The following is an 18434-nucleotide window of genomic DNA, read 5'->3' as shown; positions in this document are numbered from 1 at the left end:
ACCAAATGTTTAGGCCTGCTCTTAGAGAGTCAGGCGGCGGTACTGAGTACCGGCTGTCCTTCCAAAAAGTGAGCCGGCTGCAAGTTTGGGGTTGCTAGCCTGCCCTTTTTTTTGGTGCGAAGGATCGTCAGGCGGATTTGTCCGCCTGTGTGATCGCTTAGAACAATTTACCACCCAAATGGGAGATGTTCTCTTCGATGAATTCGCCCGTATGGGTGTCACCGGATGAAAAAATTAGTTACTGGTGCCGCTTGTGGTAGGCACAAGACATGGCGGCTGTATACAAAATTGAATGTAATTCTCATTAATCATTTGAAAATTTTCAAAAGATGTACAATACTTAGAAGTAGTATTTTTTGAGGTTATCTACATTCCAAGTTCTAGGCAACTTTCTTCCGTCTGGAGTTTCCAGGCGGTAAGTGCCGTCTCGTACTTCTTCAAAGATCCGGTAGGGTCCCTCCCAATTTGGGGTTAATTTGCCTTGTTCATTGGCCCTACCGATTGCCTCCATTTTGCGAAGCACAAAATCTCCTTCTTTCAAAGGTCTTTTACGAACCCGCTTGTTGTAGGCTCTAGTCATACGCAGACGGTAGATCTCATGACGCAAGGCAGCATTCCCCCTTCGCTCTGGAAGAGCGTCTAATGCCAACCGCATGGCTTCCCAGTTAGCCTCCTCATCATATAACATAATGCGTAGAGTAGGCTCATAATGTTCAATGGGAAGAACTGCTTCAGTGCCGTATGTTATGAGAAATGGGTCTCACCGGTTGCCCCCTTTTCGGTTGTCCGGATAGCCCAAAGGACATGAGGTAATTCCTCTGCCCATAGTCCACCGGCTCTTTCTACTTTCTTCTTTATCCCGTCTGAGATCAACTTGTTAAAAGCCTCAACTTGACCGTTTGCCTGAGGACGGCCAACGGATGCAAAACAATGGGAAATTCCTTGGTCTCCCAACCAGGTCTTCAGGACAGGCGTTTCGAACTGCGGTCCGTTGTCGAAAACCATGGACATTGGAACCCCGAACCGGGTGATGACGTTTCTCCAGATGAAAGAAATCACGTCTTTCGTTTTAATCCCTTTTACCGCCTCTGCCTCAACCCATTTGGTGAAGTAGTCTACTGCTACAAGAATGTAGCGGCGGCCGCCTGACACAGGCGTATAAGGTCCCAAAATGTCCATGCCCCATTTAGCAAACGGAACCGGACTATGGATTGCCGTGAGTTCTGTTGCCGGTTGATGTATCAACTTAGCGAATTTTTGGCACTTGTCGCATCTCTTTACTAGATCCATGGCATCCGCTTCAAGAGTGGGCCAGAAGTACCCTTGCCGTCTGGTTCTTCTGGCCAGGGACCTGCCACCAATATGCGAGGCACAAAACCCCGCGTGCAGATCTTCCAAAACTTCTCTCCCTCTATCCGGGGTTACACATTTCAAAAACGGCTGCAGGTATCCCTTCCGGAGGAGTTCCCCTTGATGCATAACAAAACTTGAAGCACGCTTCTTGAGCGCTGATGCTTCTGAAGGGTCATCCGGCAAGGTACCATCCGTCAAAAAGGACCGGATGGGATCCATCCAGGTAGCAGTTCTGTCCAAGACTCCAATGGGATCATTCTGAATACTTCGTTTTTCAATGACTTCCCAAAAGACCGTCCTAGGAGCATCACCGGAGGCTGATGATGCCAACTTTGAGAGGGCATCCGCCTGATTGTTTTCAGACCGGGGCACCTGTCGCAGATGAAATTCATCGAAGGACCCAGCCTCCTCTTTGACCGCCTGCAAATATTTGATCATAGCCGGATGGGTGGCTTCGTAGTCACCAAGGTATTGGCTAACGATCAGCTGTGAATCTGAGCAGGCGTCGACCTTTCTTGCACCGGCTGCCTTACACATGCGCAATCCGGCTAGCAGGGCTTCATACTCTGCCTCATTGTTGGAGGCTTGGAACTTAAACCGTAGTGCATATTCAAACTTATCCCCTTCCGGGGAATGACAGATAACACCTGCACCACAGCCGTTCACCGTAGAGCTGCCGTCTACAAATAACTTCCAGACCTGATCAGGGTTTTCCGGGTGCACCGGCCTAGTCATCTCGACAATAAAGTCGGCAAACGCCTGACCTTTCACTGCCCGCCTGGGTTCAAAAGTTATCTCAAGGCCTTGTATTTCAACAGCCCACTTGATCATTCTACCGGATGACTCTATAGCAGTCATCGTACGCTTGAGCGGCTGATCTGTGTATACCACAACCGGATGTGCCAAAAAATAAGGCTTCAACCGCTTGACTGCTACGAATAAGGCCAACCCAAATTTTTCGATCATGGGGTACCGGAGCTCAGCATTTTTTAAGACATGGCTGATGAAGTACACCGGCAGCTGAATGCCGTCTCTCTCAGCGAGGAGAACGACACTAAGGGCGTGATCAGAGACGGCTAGGTACATGTACAGAACCTCCCGGGGTAGGGGGCTCACTAGCCTTGGCAAAGAATGCAAGTGCTGCTTAAGCCTCTGGAATGCCGCCTCTGCTTCTTCACCCCATTCAAACCTTGACCTCTTCCTGATTGCCTGAAAGAAATAGAGGCACTTGTCACCTGACCGGCTGAGGAACCTCCCCAATGCCGCCAGACAACCGGTCAACTTCTGGACTTCTTTTACAGTGCGGGGAGACTTCATGTCAATTACCGCCTGTATTTTTTCCGGATTAGCTTCGATTCCTCTTTGGTCAATCAAGAATCCGAGAAACTTCCCAGACTCAACACCAAATACGCATTTCTTTGGGTTAAGCATGACCCGGTGCCGCCTGAGTGTGGTGAAGGTTTCTCGCAGGTCTGCTAGGTGATCCGTCTGTAGCTTGGATTTGACTATCATGTCATCGATATACGCCTCTACATTCCTGCCAATCTGGTTGATAAAAACGGTGTTTATCATGCGCTGGAATGTAGCCGGTGCATTCTTCAACCCAAACGGCATCACCGTATAGCAGAATAACCCCTGATCAGTGACAAAAGCCGTCTTCTCCTGATCTTTCTTCCAGAGAGGTATTTGATGGAAGCCGGAATAAGAATCCATAAAGCTCATTAACGCATGGCCGGCTGTTGAGTCGACTAGGCTGTCAATCTTTGGAAGCGGGTAGCTATCTTTTGGGCATGCTTTGTTCAGATCTGTGTAATCCACACACATCCGCCAAGTACCGTTCGGCTTCTTTACTAGAACGACATTTGCCACCCAATCCGGGTAGTAGCATTGCCTAATGAATCCAGCATCCAACAGCTTTTTGACCTCAGCCGCTGCCGCTTGAGATCTTTCTCCACCATGATCCCTCTTTTTCTGCCTAACCGGCTGCTTTTTGGGATCTACGGCTAGCTTGTGGACAGCAAGATCCGGGCTGACGCCTGGCATCTCTTCCACTTCAAAGGCAAAGATGTCTTTGAATTCCTTCAGCAGCTGGAGCAAACCTTCTCCCAATCGTTCGAAGGCTACCGTCCCGACCTTGACTGTTCTTTCAGGACGGCTGTCATCTAGGATGACATCAAGGCAGTCACCAGCCGGCTGAGGTCGTTGGTCATCTGACCTTTCCCCGGCTAGTGATTGCTATTTCTCCTTTTTGACGGGTGCCAGTTGGTCCGCCTTTCTTTTCATACCGGCTGCCCTTGGAGCCGGGACTGCTGGGTCGCAGTTATCAATATCTATGGGCTCGCCCTGGCCGTCTGCACCCATAGTTGTCTTGACGTCAGAGAGATAGCACTCTCTTGCCGTCTTCTGGTCCCCGCTTAGGGCACCGACTGTACCATCATCCTTTTGAAATTTGACCAACATGAGGGACGGGATGATGACAGCCTTAGATGCGTTGAGGGTAGGACGGCCAAATATCATGTTGTAGGCGGACAGCTCCTCCACAACTAAAAACTTGACTATCATGTGGCGTCCTTGCCCCTTTTCACCCAGCCGGATCGGAAGATCTATGCTTCCGACCGGATGCACTACTCCACCCCTAAAACCGACTAGTGGGTGAGGAGCCTGGTGCATGTTACCGGATGTGTACTTGAGCTTGGTCAAGCACTGATAACTGATTAGGTCAGACGAGCTCCCGGTGTCTATTAGGATCCGGCCAACCTTCTGGTTGGCAACCTTGCATTCGATGACGATGGGGTCATCATGAGGCCGCCTGACCTTGCCCCGGTCCTTTTCAGAAATAAGGACCTCAGAGAAGATGTCTTTCGACGCCTGGCCCTCATCCACTGAGTTGACCAGCTTCCTGATGTTGTCTTTGGTGCCCCGGATGGTGGGACCCCCTCCGGCAAAACCGCCTGCTATGGTGAAGATGGTCTCTTCATCCGTCTCGGAGTTTACTGGGCCGGTTTTTGCCGCCTGCCCTTTCTTGGCCTGGGTATTACCCTTAGCCTTGGGTAGATAGGATTTTAGGGCCCCCTCATCTACCAGACGGTCCAATAGCCGCCTGAGGCTATAGCAGCCATTGGTGTCGTGGCCAACATCCTCGTGGTATTGGCAATACTTGCTCTTGTCCCGTTTATTCACGGGGCTTTTCATTTCAGCCGGTTTGTCGAAAGACATCCGGTCTTTGATTTCCAGGAGGATGGTGGAGCAATCTTTTGTGAACTCGTATTTGGGGACATATGGTTCTGACTTCCGCCTGATCTTCTGGGCCGGCTGTCCTGATCGGTCAGCTGCCCAGACCCCTTTTCTCTTTTCTTCCTTTCTTGCCGGCTGATGCTGTTGCCGGCTCTCTTTTTTGTCAGACTTTTTATAATCTGACGGCTGCTTGACAGCACAAAGCTCCTTCGCCTGTATATAGGCTTCAGCTTCAATTAACGCCTCTTGGAGGGTAGCAACCCTCTTCCGGACGAGGTCAAACTTAAAGGTCGACCCATCCTTCAGACCTCGAAAGAAGTCTGTATAGGCCACTTCGTCTGATAGTCCTGGAATCTGAATTCTCATCAGATTGAACCGTCTGACGTACGACCGGAGGCCCTCCCGGCCGCCCTGCTGTATTGCCCCTAGGTCGAGGCTAGTCTTTTTGGCAGGAATATTCATTGAGAAATTTGACGTAAACAAGTACGCCAAAGTTCGAAAGCTGTTGATGCAACCGGCTGGTAGGTTACCAAACCACCGCTGGGCTATGCCCTTGAGGGTAGCCGGGAAGCATCGACACCAGACGGCATCATCTAACCCCTGGAGGTACATGAGGTTAGAGTAGGCCATTAGATGGTCTTCTGGGTTGGTGGTGCCATCATAGGCCCCCACCAAAACATTCTTGATCTTAGGCGGCTGTGTCGCTTGGGTTATCTCTGGTGAGAACGTCGTTGGCTGTTCCCCCAAATTTAGCAGGCGCAGCTGCCAGTCCGTGGGTTGGAATGGCTGCTGCGCTTGCCCACCGAAAAGACCCGGTGACATGAAAGGGGATCCACCCAACCCATTCGGTGTGCCGAATAGGCCAGGCTGGATCACTTTGGGTCCAGATCGGGCAGAAGCTTCGCCCGTCTGGCTCCTAAGGTTCGTTCCTGTACGCCTGTGTGAGACGTCATGGAAACTGTCCGGGAAGGTCGACGTTGAGGCCGACGCAGACGCCTGACCTCGCTTCTCTTAGAGAAATGTGCGGGCGTCTGAGAATGTTTTCTTGGAGCCATCCGGTTGTACGTGCCGGATGGCCTTTCGCAGCTCCCCTTGAGGAAAACGGAGTCTGCTTGGATCAAACCTTAAGCCCTCCCCCTCCTTTGGCTTGGGATGAGGGGTAGGAACTCGTTCTTTGACCACCTTCTTTCCAGAAGGCTTCTTGGCCGGCTGACCCTTCTTTGGAGTAGCTGACCGGATGAGGCTCTTGATCTCACCCTTGAAACTATTCATGAAAGACATGAGTTCGTTTCTTGTAACGGGGGCTGAGCCCTCCACCGTTTGGGCAATTCCAGCCGGTTGCCCGGCTGGGTTGTTGGGAGCAGCTTGGCTGATTTCCCGTTCTCTTCTATCTTTAGCACGAGGGTGCTTCGTTCTGAAAGACCCATCCGGGGCCACATATGTTTCAATTTCGTCGCCACTTTCATGGTCCGTCTGGACCTCAGGCTCGACCACAGGCCGTTTTCCCTGATTCGGTGACACAGTATCAGAAGTCATCTTAGAAGTACTCTCCCCACAGACGGCGCCAAATGTTTCGGGGTTTTTTGATGTGTCCTGCGGGAGAGTTACAATTCCAAGAATGCCCTTCGACGCCTGTGCCTGCAAAATCACGAAGACTCCTGGGGGTAGGAGCTCTGCCTCCGACGATCAAGTTAGTAAAGATACGGGAGGTAGAATGCACGTAATGTGGAAGTTACTTCTCGCGTAATGGGAGAATTCTGCAATTAATATTGCTCGGGGTAAGTGTTTTTCTTTTTGAGGAGTATTCAATGTGAACAACAAATGTTCCAGCCCCCCATTAATGAGGGTCCTTCCACTATTTATAGTGGGGAAGGGATGGTTTCCCTTTTAGGGTTTAGAGGACACGTGTCAGCAGAGGATTGGAGCCCTGCTGACCAACGGCTGGATTCCACGTGTCACTAGGCCATTGGGCCACGTGTTTAGGGTATTTTTACCCCAAACAGTGGTGTTCTTTGATTAAAACGTCGTTTACACACGAAAAACACTATTTTATTGTAAAAGTCGAACGAGTTAGAATCTAAACGTGATTAAAAAAAAAAATTTAAGAACGGAGATCAGAAATTGGTTACTGAAAATTTGCTTTTATGCTTAATTAATCATTAGAAATTCAATAGGAACAAAAGCCCCAAATTAATTGATCATTAGAACCCTAAAAATCAACACTTTAATATTTAAAACCCTAACTTTTAATACTTTATAAAATCTGAAATTTAAAATACTTTATAATATGAAATTTATACTCTTTAATCATTAAAACACAATTATAAAATATACTAATCATATTTTTAACAATTAAAATAAAAAACCCAAAGTATAAATTATAGGAATAATAATTAAAACAAGAGGAGGGAGAAACAGAAGCACCGTGGGTGGTGGCCAACGGGTCATCGACGGGTATGCGGTGGCGTGAGGTGGCGTGGGCAGCAAGGCCATGCATGCGTGAGTTCACGCATGAACCAAAGCAGCAAAGAAGAAATAAGAAAAAGGAGAAAAAGAAAGAAAAAGAAAAGAAAAATAAGGAAAAAGAAGGAAAATAATACTTACCCCAAAATCTGATTTTTAAGTTCTTTGTGTGGAAAATATTTGGGGTTTTGTGAGGTATTTATAGAGTATAGTGTAGAGATTGTTTGGGCTTAATAAATAAATGGACTTTAGACCTTTAGTCATGAAATATTTGACCCACAAGGGTTCAAATAATAGAATTGGGTTTACTTAAATGAAATGGGTTGGTCCACTAAGAGTATGTAAGGATTGTTTACATAATATTATTTAAATGAGCCCAAACAATTAATAAATGTTTAGCTCAAAATAAATTATACTTTTATAAAACTCAATAATTTAAATACTTTAGCCCTTTAAATATTTAAATTAAAATACTTGAGCACTTAAAAATATATTTTATAATTAATTAAATAATTTATAAAAATACATAAAAATACGGAGTATTACAGGAATGTTTGGTTGTTTATTATGGCTTTTGAAATTGGTTGTTTAAGCTAGCTGTTTATAAAAGTGTTTGGTAAATTTAGTTGGTGGCTGTTGGCTGTTTATTAGATAATTTGTAGGCCAACAAGCCAAAAGTCAACAAAAAACAAGCTTCTCATAGCAGCTTTTTCACTTTGGCTTCGCTAAGGAAAAGTCAATTACCAAACATTTTTTTTGGTTGTTTGACTACATAAAAAAACCAAAAGCCAAAGCCTAACCAAAAATCCATTTACCAAATATGGCCATTATGTTAGGATGGAAGTGAGTTTGTTGAAGAATAAAAAAAATCTAAAAAAGCAAAAGTGAGTATAAGTAGGGAAGAAAGTGAATATGAAAAATATGATATGAGAAGACCACTAATGAGTAGGAAAATATTATAATATTGTTAAAAGTTTCCAAAAAAAGACATAAAACAAATAATAAAATACGGCCTCAAGAGTAAAATGGAGCAAGTAGTATTAACATATGAACGGATTACTCCCTCTGTTTTTTTTAAGTGCCTACTTTTCAAAAACGGTCGTTTTATTTAAGTGCTCTATTAACAAAAGTGAAAATCCCACCCACATTATATACAATTATTTCTCTCTCTTTCTTTTAATCCTACTATCATTTTATAATATTTTTTTCTACTCACATTATTCTTAAAAGTCCCCATTCATATATCTCTATCTTAATTTTCCAAAATTTTTATTCTTAACCATACGTACCCATACCCTCTTATATATTATTTTATTCTTTTGCCTAAAATTATGTGCCAAAAGATATGGGACACTTAAAAAAAAACCGGAGGGAGTATTTATTAATTGTGGTTTTACACATTTTTATCCCAATATATATTACGATTTTGCCCCTTAATAAACAAACGAAATACAGAGTAAGCTTATTACTCCGTAATAGACCTGACAATTCTGACCCAGACTCGATGACCCGACCCGAATGACCCAACCCATAACTCGACCCAAAAACATCGACTCGAAAATGACCCGAAACTCGAAATTGACCCGACCTGACCCAGACCCGATCCTGACCCGACACCCAACGGACCTGATCCAAAGTTGACCCGAACCCGAAATGACCTGACCCGAAATTGACCCGAAGTGTTTGACCCGAACAGACCTAATACCTGAAATGACACGAACTAAAATTACTTTATAATTGAACTAAAAATGTCTGGTGCCAAAATAATTCAAGTTGTTCATCTTTAACCATAGCCAACCTCATAAACCGAATTGATAGTTCTTATTACAGTATAACAATAACAAAATACTCGTATAAAATTACTGATTTGAGCTTGATCCACGAATAGAACAACCCGAACATGACTCGACCTGAATTTGACCCGATCTGAATATGACTTGAGCCCGAAAATGACCCGACCCGAACATACCCGATCCAAAATTGACTCGACCCGATACTTGACCTGAGCCATACCCGAAATCCAAATTGACCCAACCCAACCCGTACCCAACCTAAATGTTAAAAATAACCCTACTCGAAATTGACCCGACTATACCCGACCTCGACGACCCATTTGCTACCGTAAGAAGATAAATTGGGGGCTCCCTCAGACACGAAGTAGATATTTACGGAAAATCAAGGAAATAGGGTAATAAACTAATAAAGTATGTAAACCAAGTATTGTTAATTATAGTTAAACAATAAGAAAGGCAAGTTTTGCCACTGCAACCTCATCCAAAGCGAAACCTTGATGCTCTAAAACCCCATAACAATGGCGGTTACCTCTAAAACCCTTCCAATTCCTCCATCACCAGACTCCTTAAACTCTCTCTACACTAAAACCCATCTTCCCAAATCACTTTCTCTCACCAAAACTCACCCTCTTTCTCTTCGAAAACTCCCTCAATTCTCCCTTCTCAACCCCAATTCCAGCTCCACAACCACCACTACCACCAACTTCAGCTCTCGGATTACCGAGCTTTGTTTCCATGGAAGCTTAGATGAAGCTCTCAACCTTCTCAATTCTGTTGTTAAAGACCTCAACCTGTTTGTCGAAGACGATGCCATTGTTGCTCTGCTCAAGCTTTGCGAATGGCGGAGAGCGATTAAGCAAGGTTTGCAGGTATATTCCTATATTTGTGACTCGAAAAAGATTAAGAGTTTTGATATTAGACTTGGAAATGCATTGTTGAGTATGTTTGTGAGGTTGGGTAAATTGAATGATGCTTGGTATGTGTTTGGGAAAATGGAGGAGAGAGATTTGTTTTCATGGAATGTGTTAATTGGTGGGTACGCGAAAGCCGGGTTTTTCGACGAGGCATTGATTCTGTATCATAAGATGTTATGGGCTGGTGTTAGGCCTGATGAGTATACTTTCCCTTGTGTTTTGAGGACTTGTGGCGGTATGCCGGATTTAACGAGGGGTAGGGAGGTTCATGTTCATGTAATTCGATATGGTTTCGAGTCTAATATTGATGTGATTAATGCTTTGATTACAATGTATGTGAAATGTGGTGAAATTGTTAGTGCACGCTTGGTGTTTGATAGAATGCCTCAAAGAGATAGGATTTCATGGAATGCGATGATTTCGGGGTGTGTAGAGAATGGAGAGTGTTATGAGGGGCTACGATTGTTTCTTATGATGCGTGAAGTTGGGGTTATTCCGGATTTGATGACTATGACATGTGTAGTTTCGGCTTGTGAGGCTGTGGATGATGAGAGGTTAGGGAAGGAAGTTCATGGGTATGTTATAACCAGTGGTTTAAGTGTTGAAGTTGCAGTTTGTAATTCATTAATTCAAATGTATATAGGTACTGGAAATTGGGTTGAAGCAGAAAGAATTTTTGCTAATATGCCATGTAAAGATGTAGTGACATGGACCTCAATGATTTCTGGTTATGAAAGTAATGGTTTTCCTGAAAAGGCAATACAGAGTTTTAAATTAATGGAGAATGAGGGTATCGTGCCAGATGAGATCACTATTGCTAGTGCCATATCAGCATGTGCCTCGTTAAATCTTCTAGACATGGGTATGAAACTTCATGATCTAGCTGTTAGAACAGGATACATTTCATATGTAATTGTTTCTAATACATTAATTGATATGTACTCCAAGTGTAAATGTATTGATACGGCTTTAGAAGTTTTCCATCAAATCAAAGACAAGAACATAATATCATGGACTTCAATCATCTCTGGGCTTCGACAAAACAACAGGAGCTTCGAGGCATTATTTTTCTTTCGGCAGATGAAACTTTCTTTAAATCCTAATTCGGTCACTTTGATTTCCGCCCTTTCTGCATGTGGCAGGATAGGAGCACTAATGTGTGGAAAAGAGATCCATGCGTATGCCTTAAGGACCATGTTGCCGTTTGATGGATATGTACCAAATGCAATTCTAGATATGTATGTTAGGTGTGGTAGGATGGGACTTGCATGGAACCAGTTCAATGGATGGGGTAAAGACATTGCTGCATGGAATATTATGCTCACTGGTTTTGCAGACCGAAAGCTGGGAGTACTTGCTGTGGAGTGCTTTCATAAAATGCTAGCTTCAAATGTAAACCCAGATGAAATTACCTTTATAGCATTACTTTGTGCCTGTAGTAGGACTGGCATGGTGGCCGAAGGGTTGGAATATTTTGACAGCATGGAAACTAAGTATTATGTTTCTCGAAATCTGAAGCATTATGCTTGCATAGTTGATTTGCTAGGACGTGCTGGTAATCTAGAGGATGCTTATGCATTTATTCAAAATATACCTCTTGAGCCAGATCCAGCTATTTGGGGAGCCTTATTGAATGCCTGTAGGATTCATCAGAGTGCCAAGCTTGGGGAACTTGCAGCAAATAAAATCTTTGAAGTTGATGAACATAGTATTGGATATTATGTTCTTTTGTGTAACCTATATGCTGGTTGTGATAAATGGAATGAACTTGCTAGAGTAAGAAAGACGATGAAGGAGAGAGGTTTAATTGTTGACCCTGGCTGTAGTTGGATAGAAGTGAAGGGGAAAGTACATGCATTCCTCAGTGATGATGAGTCCCATCCTGAGATAAAAGAAGTACATGCTGTTCTGAAATCCTTTTATGAGAAAATGGAAGCAGCTGGAATTGATAAGGCTGAGACTCTTTCTGAAAATGCTTCAAAAGCAGAGGTATTCTGTGGTCATAGCGAAAGACTGGCCATTGGATTTGGGCTTATCAACTCTGCCCCAGGGACACCTATTTGGATTACTAAAAATCTTTATATGTGTAAAAGCTGTCATAATGTTGTAAAATTTATTTCAAAAGTTGTTAGGCGAGAAATTTGTGTTAGGGATACCGAACATTTTCACCACTTCAGGAATGGTGTTTGCTCTTGCGGTGATGAGGATTACAAGGAAACATTGTATATTAGTCATATTTCGTGTACAATGTAGTTGTAAATATAATTATCCCTACATTTTTGTGCCATAAGGGGCTTTCTTCACTTTGAAAGGGCTCTATGAGACTGGTGGTTGCGGCTTTGCTGCTGCTACAACCTCACAGTTATACTGTCCGCATCTTGCTCATAGATCTCATACAAGAACACTGGTCAAGTTTCTAAGAGATATAGTCTCTAGAAACTTGGTATCTTTGGTAGCCACAAACTGCACTACCATTATATTTGAAAGGCATAAAAGCCATTTCTATTCTTATTTCTATTCTTTGGAATAGGTCTAATTAAAATTGGCTCGTGCTGAGTACTCTGGTGAGCCAGTGGCAAACACTGCAGCTATTCTTTCGATCTTGAACCTCTTCAGTTCATCTCTGTAAGTACGGAGCTGATTCAATTTATCTAGATTATTGGAGCCTGTTGTAATTCTTTTCTTGAGGATTTAATAGAGTAGAAGGGTATGTGAAGTTTTATATTATTTTATTTCATTTTTAAATATAAAATTGGAAACTTTGCTTTTCTGCTCTGCCAGTTCTTAGTCATAGATTTTTGCTTGTTATGATAATTGTTTACACTTAACAAAATTGTGAGATTACACTGGTGCTGCAACTAGGGGTGTGAATTGGAGGACTGGATAGGACATTGCCAACTTCAAATCTAATCCAAAAATTTTGTGACTCAGATATTTGAGTTTAAGTCAATCCAAACATTTTCAAGTCTAGTCTAATAACATCTGGACTTAGATATTTGAGTACAAATCAGATAGTCGGATCCAAACTTTTTCATGTCCAGTTTGGTCTGATCAATTTGGGCTGGATTTGATTGGATTTTGGAATTTTGTCCGTTCACTTAGGGCTCATTTTGTTTGTTAAATTGGATTGGATCGGTAAAGAGGTGTGGATTTAAAATCCCGTACTAATTTGAAATTTTTCGGTTAATTGTTGGAATTGTTTCCACATATCATTAATGGAATTGATTGTGAATTATAGGGAATTAGAAAGATACGGGATTCTAGAGGAATAGGGTAGAGTAAAAACTCCTTTGGTATGAGGTTTTGTAGTTAAAAATCCAACCAAACAATTAAATGGAGGAAATTTTGACTTTTAACACCATAAAAAAGACAAAAATTGTTTTTAACACTATAGTATATAATTCTATTGTCATGTTTGTGGGCTGCTGGCTAATGCAGATGCCTTGGCTCTCCCTAAGCTTGCTGTTAACAATAATTTATTTGCGCAAATTGATGGCTATAAGCCTGTAACTGTTTATAAGTTGTGTGTAAACGTTATGTCGTCTTTTGTCCATTGCAAGGATATGTGGGAGCTCTAAAGGCTATGTTTATGTTATTAGGTGCACAAAAGGCCTTTGAACAAAAAGGAGCTTATTCGAAAAGACGATGATGTAGTTACTATTAACGACAATGCTTTGACTGTTCTTGAACCCAAATTGAAGGTATCTATATTTCTGTATGCAGTGACAACTTGAGATTAGCTTTCTATTGGATAAAGTCGACTGTGGGTTTTAGTGTTTTATTGTTTACTATTTCTGTCCTTGAAATTATTCTATTTTAAATTGTGAAATTATTACTTATTTTATTTTTGCCCTTACATATGAAAGGTGGACTTAACAGCATATGTTGAGAAGCATGAATTTTGTTTTGATGCTATTCTGGATGAGCATGTAACAAATGATGAGGTATTCCATTTTTTGAATTTAAGTTATTTTGGTTTTAATAATGGACATATAGTAATGTTCATGTGTATTCTGTTTTGCTATCCCTCATTTCTTTTTCCATCAGGTATATCGTGGTACAGTTGAACCAATCATTCCATTTGAGCCTATTGAAATCTTAAAACTGATCTCTTTATATAGAGTGTATTGGGTTAGATAACAAGATTATTGTCTTAGATACTCTGAGATCTTTTAGATATTATCAGTAATTTTTGTGATATTGTCTCAGATAAATTTGTCACCTAAATATTCACAAATTTCTGGTGTCTACAAATCTTGATTCTCTGTACTTGCCGTTGTGTTAATAATAGATTCATGATAAGACTAAGACGGTGTAGTTTGCCAGTTAACTGTTAATTTCATAGGATTTTTCATGAGGATTCTGTTGCACAGCACATTAGTCTGTGTTGATCCAAATTCAATATGATGAGGGTTTACAGGATCAGTTATGCTGAACCAAAACTTTTCGTCTGTAATAAGGTAGTTTTGCACTTGGTAACTCACAATGTAGCATTATGGAGTTTTAGGAAATTTTGTTGGTGAAATAACAGGCGACTATATGGATTTGTTGGTGGGATGGTTGGTAAGTAGATATATAGATCTGCCAGCCATTCCAGACCAACAATATACTTCGTATATTGCAAACATGATTGTCCTGGAAAGTTGAACTTTAATCTAATAGCAGCGTTTTTTGCTTTTGGAGTACATGTCTGCAAGGAATATTGTCAGGTGTCCTGTTGTGGTATTATGTTGTTATTTCAGTAAGTAATCTTTTCTGTTAAATAAGATTCCTGGTGGAAAATTCTGATTTTCTGTTAGGGGAAGCTTGTAAGGTGTGGAAAGAAAGTGGTAATGAAAAGGGGAGAGAAGTAAGAGAAAGGCATTGAAAATATATAAAGAGAGTATTGGGAGAGCTCACTTCTCATAGAGTGGGAAATATCTTGTATTGAATCAATCACTTTGATCTATTAATACAACTATATCTTCCTGTAGACTGCTTGAATTTCTCTCTGGTGAATGTAGTAATTCGTAGTAGTGTCAAGTCAATTATGGTAGAATATTCTCCAGTAGGAGTTGAAATTCTAGTCCAGTGTATGCTACTTCTAGTACTATTATAAATGATTTGGATATGTTTTATAAGCATTGCACTTCATCCGGTTACCAAATTATTTGACAGAGAAATTGCTCCTGAACAAGGAAAGAAAAAAAAAATTTCATTTCTTTCATTCTGTGTAGTTGAAAGTATGGGCAGAACAACCCTTGGGATAATGAACATCAAGAATTTCTATTAAGCTGCCGTCTCTGAGGAAAGATTAAATAGGTAGCCATACTGACATCTTAACTTCACTCATGTTCGCCGAGTTCTCGCTTTACCTTTTCCATCATGCTGACATCTGAGAATATTCATACAACTTCGCAGCATTCTATCTATTCAGTTATATATGCATTTTGATGACATGGTAGGGCATTCGCTTGAATGAAGTGGTTTGAACTTACTCGAGCTTTGACTTATCTGCACCATTCTGTTTTGTTTGGTTGGTGTTTATTGATCTGGCTAATTTTTTTAGCTTTAATTATATGAATCAGGACTTGCTTAGTTTTTTCAGTGGTATGTCTCATCTGTGTGTTTCTGTAATGTTGATGATTCATTTGTTCACTCATTTGTCATTTGCACTAAGCAAAGAACAGTAATATGTTGTGTATTGCTTCACGTCACGTTTAGCTGTTGTTTAGAAGTAAGAAGTCGCTCTATTTCTTATGCAGGTCCTTGATGTTATAAGTAACTAACTATATGAATTTCGTTGTTGCTCAGGGAACACCTAAGACTTCAAGAAACAAAATTCGTTAAGAGTAAAGCGAAATGTTGAGACTCTCACAACACTAATGCATGATTGGTTATGTGCTTATCTCTGATAGAAGGCACTAAAACGTTTGGAAGAGTTAAAAAGCTGGCTTGAAGCCACAAGGTTGTTTCATTGTATGATAACATATTGTCAGGGGCGACAGCAGAACAGTACACATGATCCAGAAATCAGAAGTCTTGAACATTTTCTAGAGAAATGAAAAATATGGCATGACTGTTGATATTGGCACTGCAGTTCAATGGTTGTGTCTTGAATGACCACGAGGTATTAATGTAAGATTGAGAGGACGGGAGGGGAACTTGCTGAAGCTTTGCAGAAGACCATTTCCACCTGATTGGGGTGCATTTAGTAACACCTCAGTGGCATCTCGACCATCTGATGAATTGGAATAAGATGATGTTGACTTATCCTTGTACTTCCTATAACCTTATTTGCTAATCATAGGAAAAAAATATATTACCGTTTCTTGAATTTCAAACTTTAATTATAGTACGTATGGTATATGAAGGTACACACTAGTCACTAAGTACTCTTTTCAAACAAGCTGTAAATGAATCATTTTTTTAATTCATCTAATTTTTTTTCCCCCACTTTTATGTGGTATGCTCTTCATGTCAAGAGTTACCTCATTAATTTCACATATTATCTCTATTTCATACTTCCTCCGTCCCTAAATTAGAAACCTATTTCTCTTTATTATGTGAGTAATAAATATTAGAAATAGGCTTCTAATAAAGGGACGGAGGGAGTATTATTTGTAATAAATGAATTTGTAAATCTGTTGGTAAGTGTTTGATGGGGAGAGAAAGATATGCATATATATAGGGGTGAGCAAAAATTCAGGGTACCCTGAATCGGAATCGGAACCTGTTAGAAATCGCAGGTTCAGATTGTTGCAACAGGTTTCGGTTCAGGTTCTCGATTTTTTGGAATCGGAACCTATAAGGTACCCTGTAACCTAATAAAAGTGTTACTGAAGCCCAAATCATAAATCAATTTAAGCCCAATTTTTACTTAATATAAATAAAAATAATTGTTATAGCTATATGTATTAAATTTGGTAAACAACTATTTTGGTTTGTTATATTTGCTAACTGTAAATTTATGACCCTACAAAAAAAATTGTATAAAAGTACGAAATATAGTAAAAGACAGGGTACCCTGAATCGGAACCAGAACCTATATATAGCTATAACAAATTTAATACATGCATATAGCTATAAAAAAAAACATTCTTTACATAATTTCATCATTTTATATCTAGCATATCTTTTGTGATCCTTTACTTAAATACAAATTTGTCAACATTATTTTTAGTTTTTTTTAATATAAAAAACTAATTAAACTGATAGTTTAACAAAGGTTATTGAAAATTAATAGCCTATTATTTTATTATTTTCCTCCCTACTAGTGATTTCCTCATATTATATTTTAATATACTCTCCTCTCTACTTGTACTCACTTTTGCCTTTTCAGTTTTTTTTTTTTTTATTCTTCAACTAAGCCCACTTTCATCATAAAATAATTTTTTTCACATAATATTTAGCATTTTTTTTTGATAGGATATTTAGCATTCTTTTTAAGTAAATGTTGCATAATATATATTAAATAGAGGTAGTATTACATTTTCAGTGCATTTTCTGTATGGCTAGCCAAACGGTGTGATCAGGGTTACTTATTCAGGTGTTATTTAGTCGGTCAGGGGTTACTGAGTCAGGGGTTAATTGATCGGTCAAGGTTACTCGGTCGATCAGGGGTTAATTGATCACCCAGGGGTTCTTCGATTTGTCAAGGATTACCCCTGAATAAGTGACCCCAACCACACAGTATGACCAACCTCATATGAAACTTTGTGGAAGTTACCCTTTTATTTATCACATTTTTTAGATTTCTTGTTGTGGAAAGCTAAACGTCGCCCTCGATTATCTAACTAACGCCCGCAAAATAAATATATTTTACAAATATACCCCCCTCAAACATAATTTACCCACCCTCACCCCCTCTTCTCTCTCTAAACCACCACCACCACCTCCTTTTACCACCCACTACTACCACCACCTCCTTTTACCACCCACTACTACCACCACCACCACCTCCTCTTTTAACCACCAACCACCACCTCCTTTAACCTCCGGTTTCTCGATCTACACAGCCGCGAATATGACAAGGGGAAGGCGGTCGCCGGAGACAAGGTTTGTTTTTTTTTATTTATTTATTTATTTTCTGAAATAGGGTTCAAACGCCCTGTTTTTTTGAACAACCTAGGCTCAAACGTCTAGCTAGTTCATTCGAACAACCGTATGGTTGTACGAAAGATCTGGGCGGTTGAGATGAAACGCTTAGAAAATATGAACAACCACGACAATAAAAAAAATAATAAAAAAAAAAATCAAAACCTTGGCAAACGCCTAGGATTTTCGAGAACCCTAGGGTGAAACGCCTAGTTTTTTCGAAACTTCCTAGGATGTTCGAAAAAACCAGGCGTTTCAGCCTAGGGTTTTCGAAAATCCTAGGCATTTGCATGGGTTTCGAATTTTAAAAATATTTTATCAGCACACACCGAGTTCATACGGTCCGACGAGCCTTCGGCGAGCAGCATAGGTTGTGTTTCCGGTATTTCGTCGTCGTCCATAAGATCCAATAAATTTGATTTTGCAAAATTTAAAAATTTTGTTTGATTTTGAAAATCACGGTGGTTGGTCCGATGATCGTTGGTGGCCGTTGACCACTGGAGAGAAAGGTTAAAAAAATTTTGTACGGTAAAAGTGTGAAATTGAGGTAAAATTAATTATTTTAATAATCGTTATTATAAGGATAGGTACGTAATTTTAT

The 18434-nt window shown here is 40.9% G+C and overlaps 1 protein-coding gene across 2 annotated transcripts; it reads left to right on the top strand.

The window, feature by feature from the left end:
• The first annotated feature begins 9246 nt into the window (after nucleotides 1-9246).
• Nucleotides 9247-16225, top strand: LOC110727335 (pentatricopeptide repeat-containing protein At1g15510, chloroplastic-like). 2 transcript variants are annotated; one of them, XM_021906896.1, is made up of 5 exons: nucleotides 9247-12382; nucleotides 13357-13458; nucleotides 13624-13701; nucleotides 13805-15058; nucleotides 15551-16225. In XM_021906896.1, exon 1 carries the CDS (start codon nucleotides 9362-9364, stop codon nucleotides 12008-12010), a length of 2649 nt encoding a protein of 882 aa, XP_021762588.1. In that variant the 5' UTR covers nucleotides 9247-9361; the 3' UTR covers nucleotides 12011-12382; nucleotides 13357-13458; nucleotides 13624-13701; nucleotides 13805-15058; nucleotides 15551-16225. The 2 variants fall into 2 exon arrangements, with proteins under 2 accessions (XP_021762588.1, XP_021762589.1); XM_021906897.1 differs by lacking the exon at nucleotides 13805-15058 and having other exon boundaries at nucleotides 15551-16222.
• Nucleotides 16226-18434: the final 2209 nt, after the last annotated feature.

This window comes from Chenopodium quinoa, unplaced genomic scaffold, assembly GCF_001683475.1.
Source record: "Chenopodium quinoa cultivar QQ74 unplaced genomic scaffold, ASM168347v1, whole genome shotgun sequence".
Lineage (NCBI taxonomy): Eukaryota > Viridiplantae > Streptophyta > Magnoliopsida > Caryophyllales > Amaranthaceae > Chenopodium > Chenopodium quinoa.
Note: the sequence above shows the minus strand (reverse complement) of the source record. Positions and strands in the feature narration are given on the sequence as shown.

Excerpts from the sequence above, each read along its gene's own strand:
- LOC110727335 (XM_021906896.1), top strand. The coding sequence starts at position 9,362 with ATGGCGGTTACCTCTAAAACCCTTCCAATTCCTCCATCACCAGACTCC.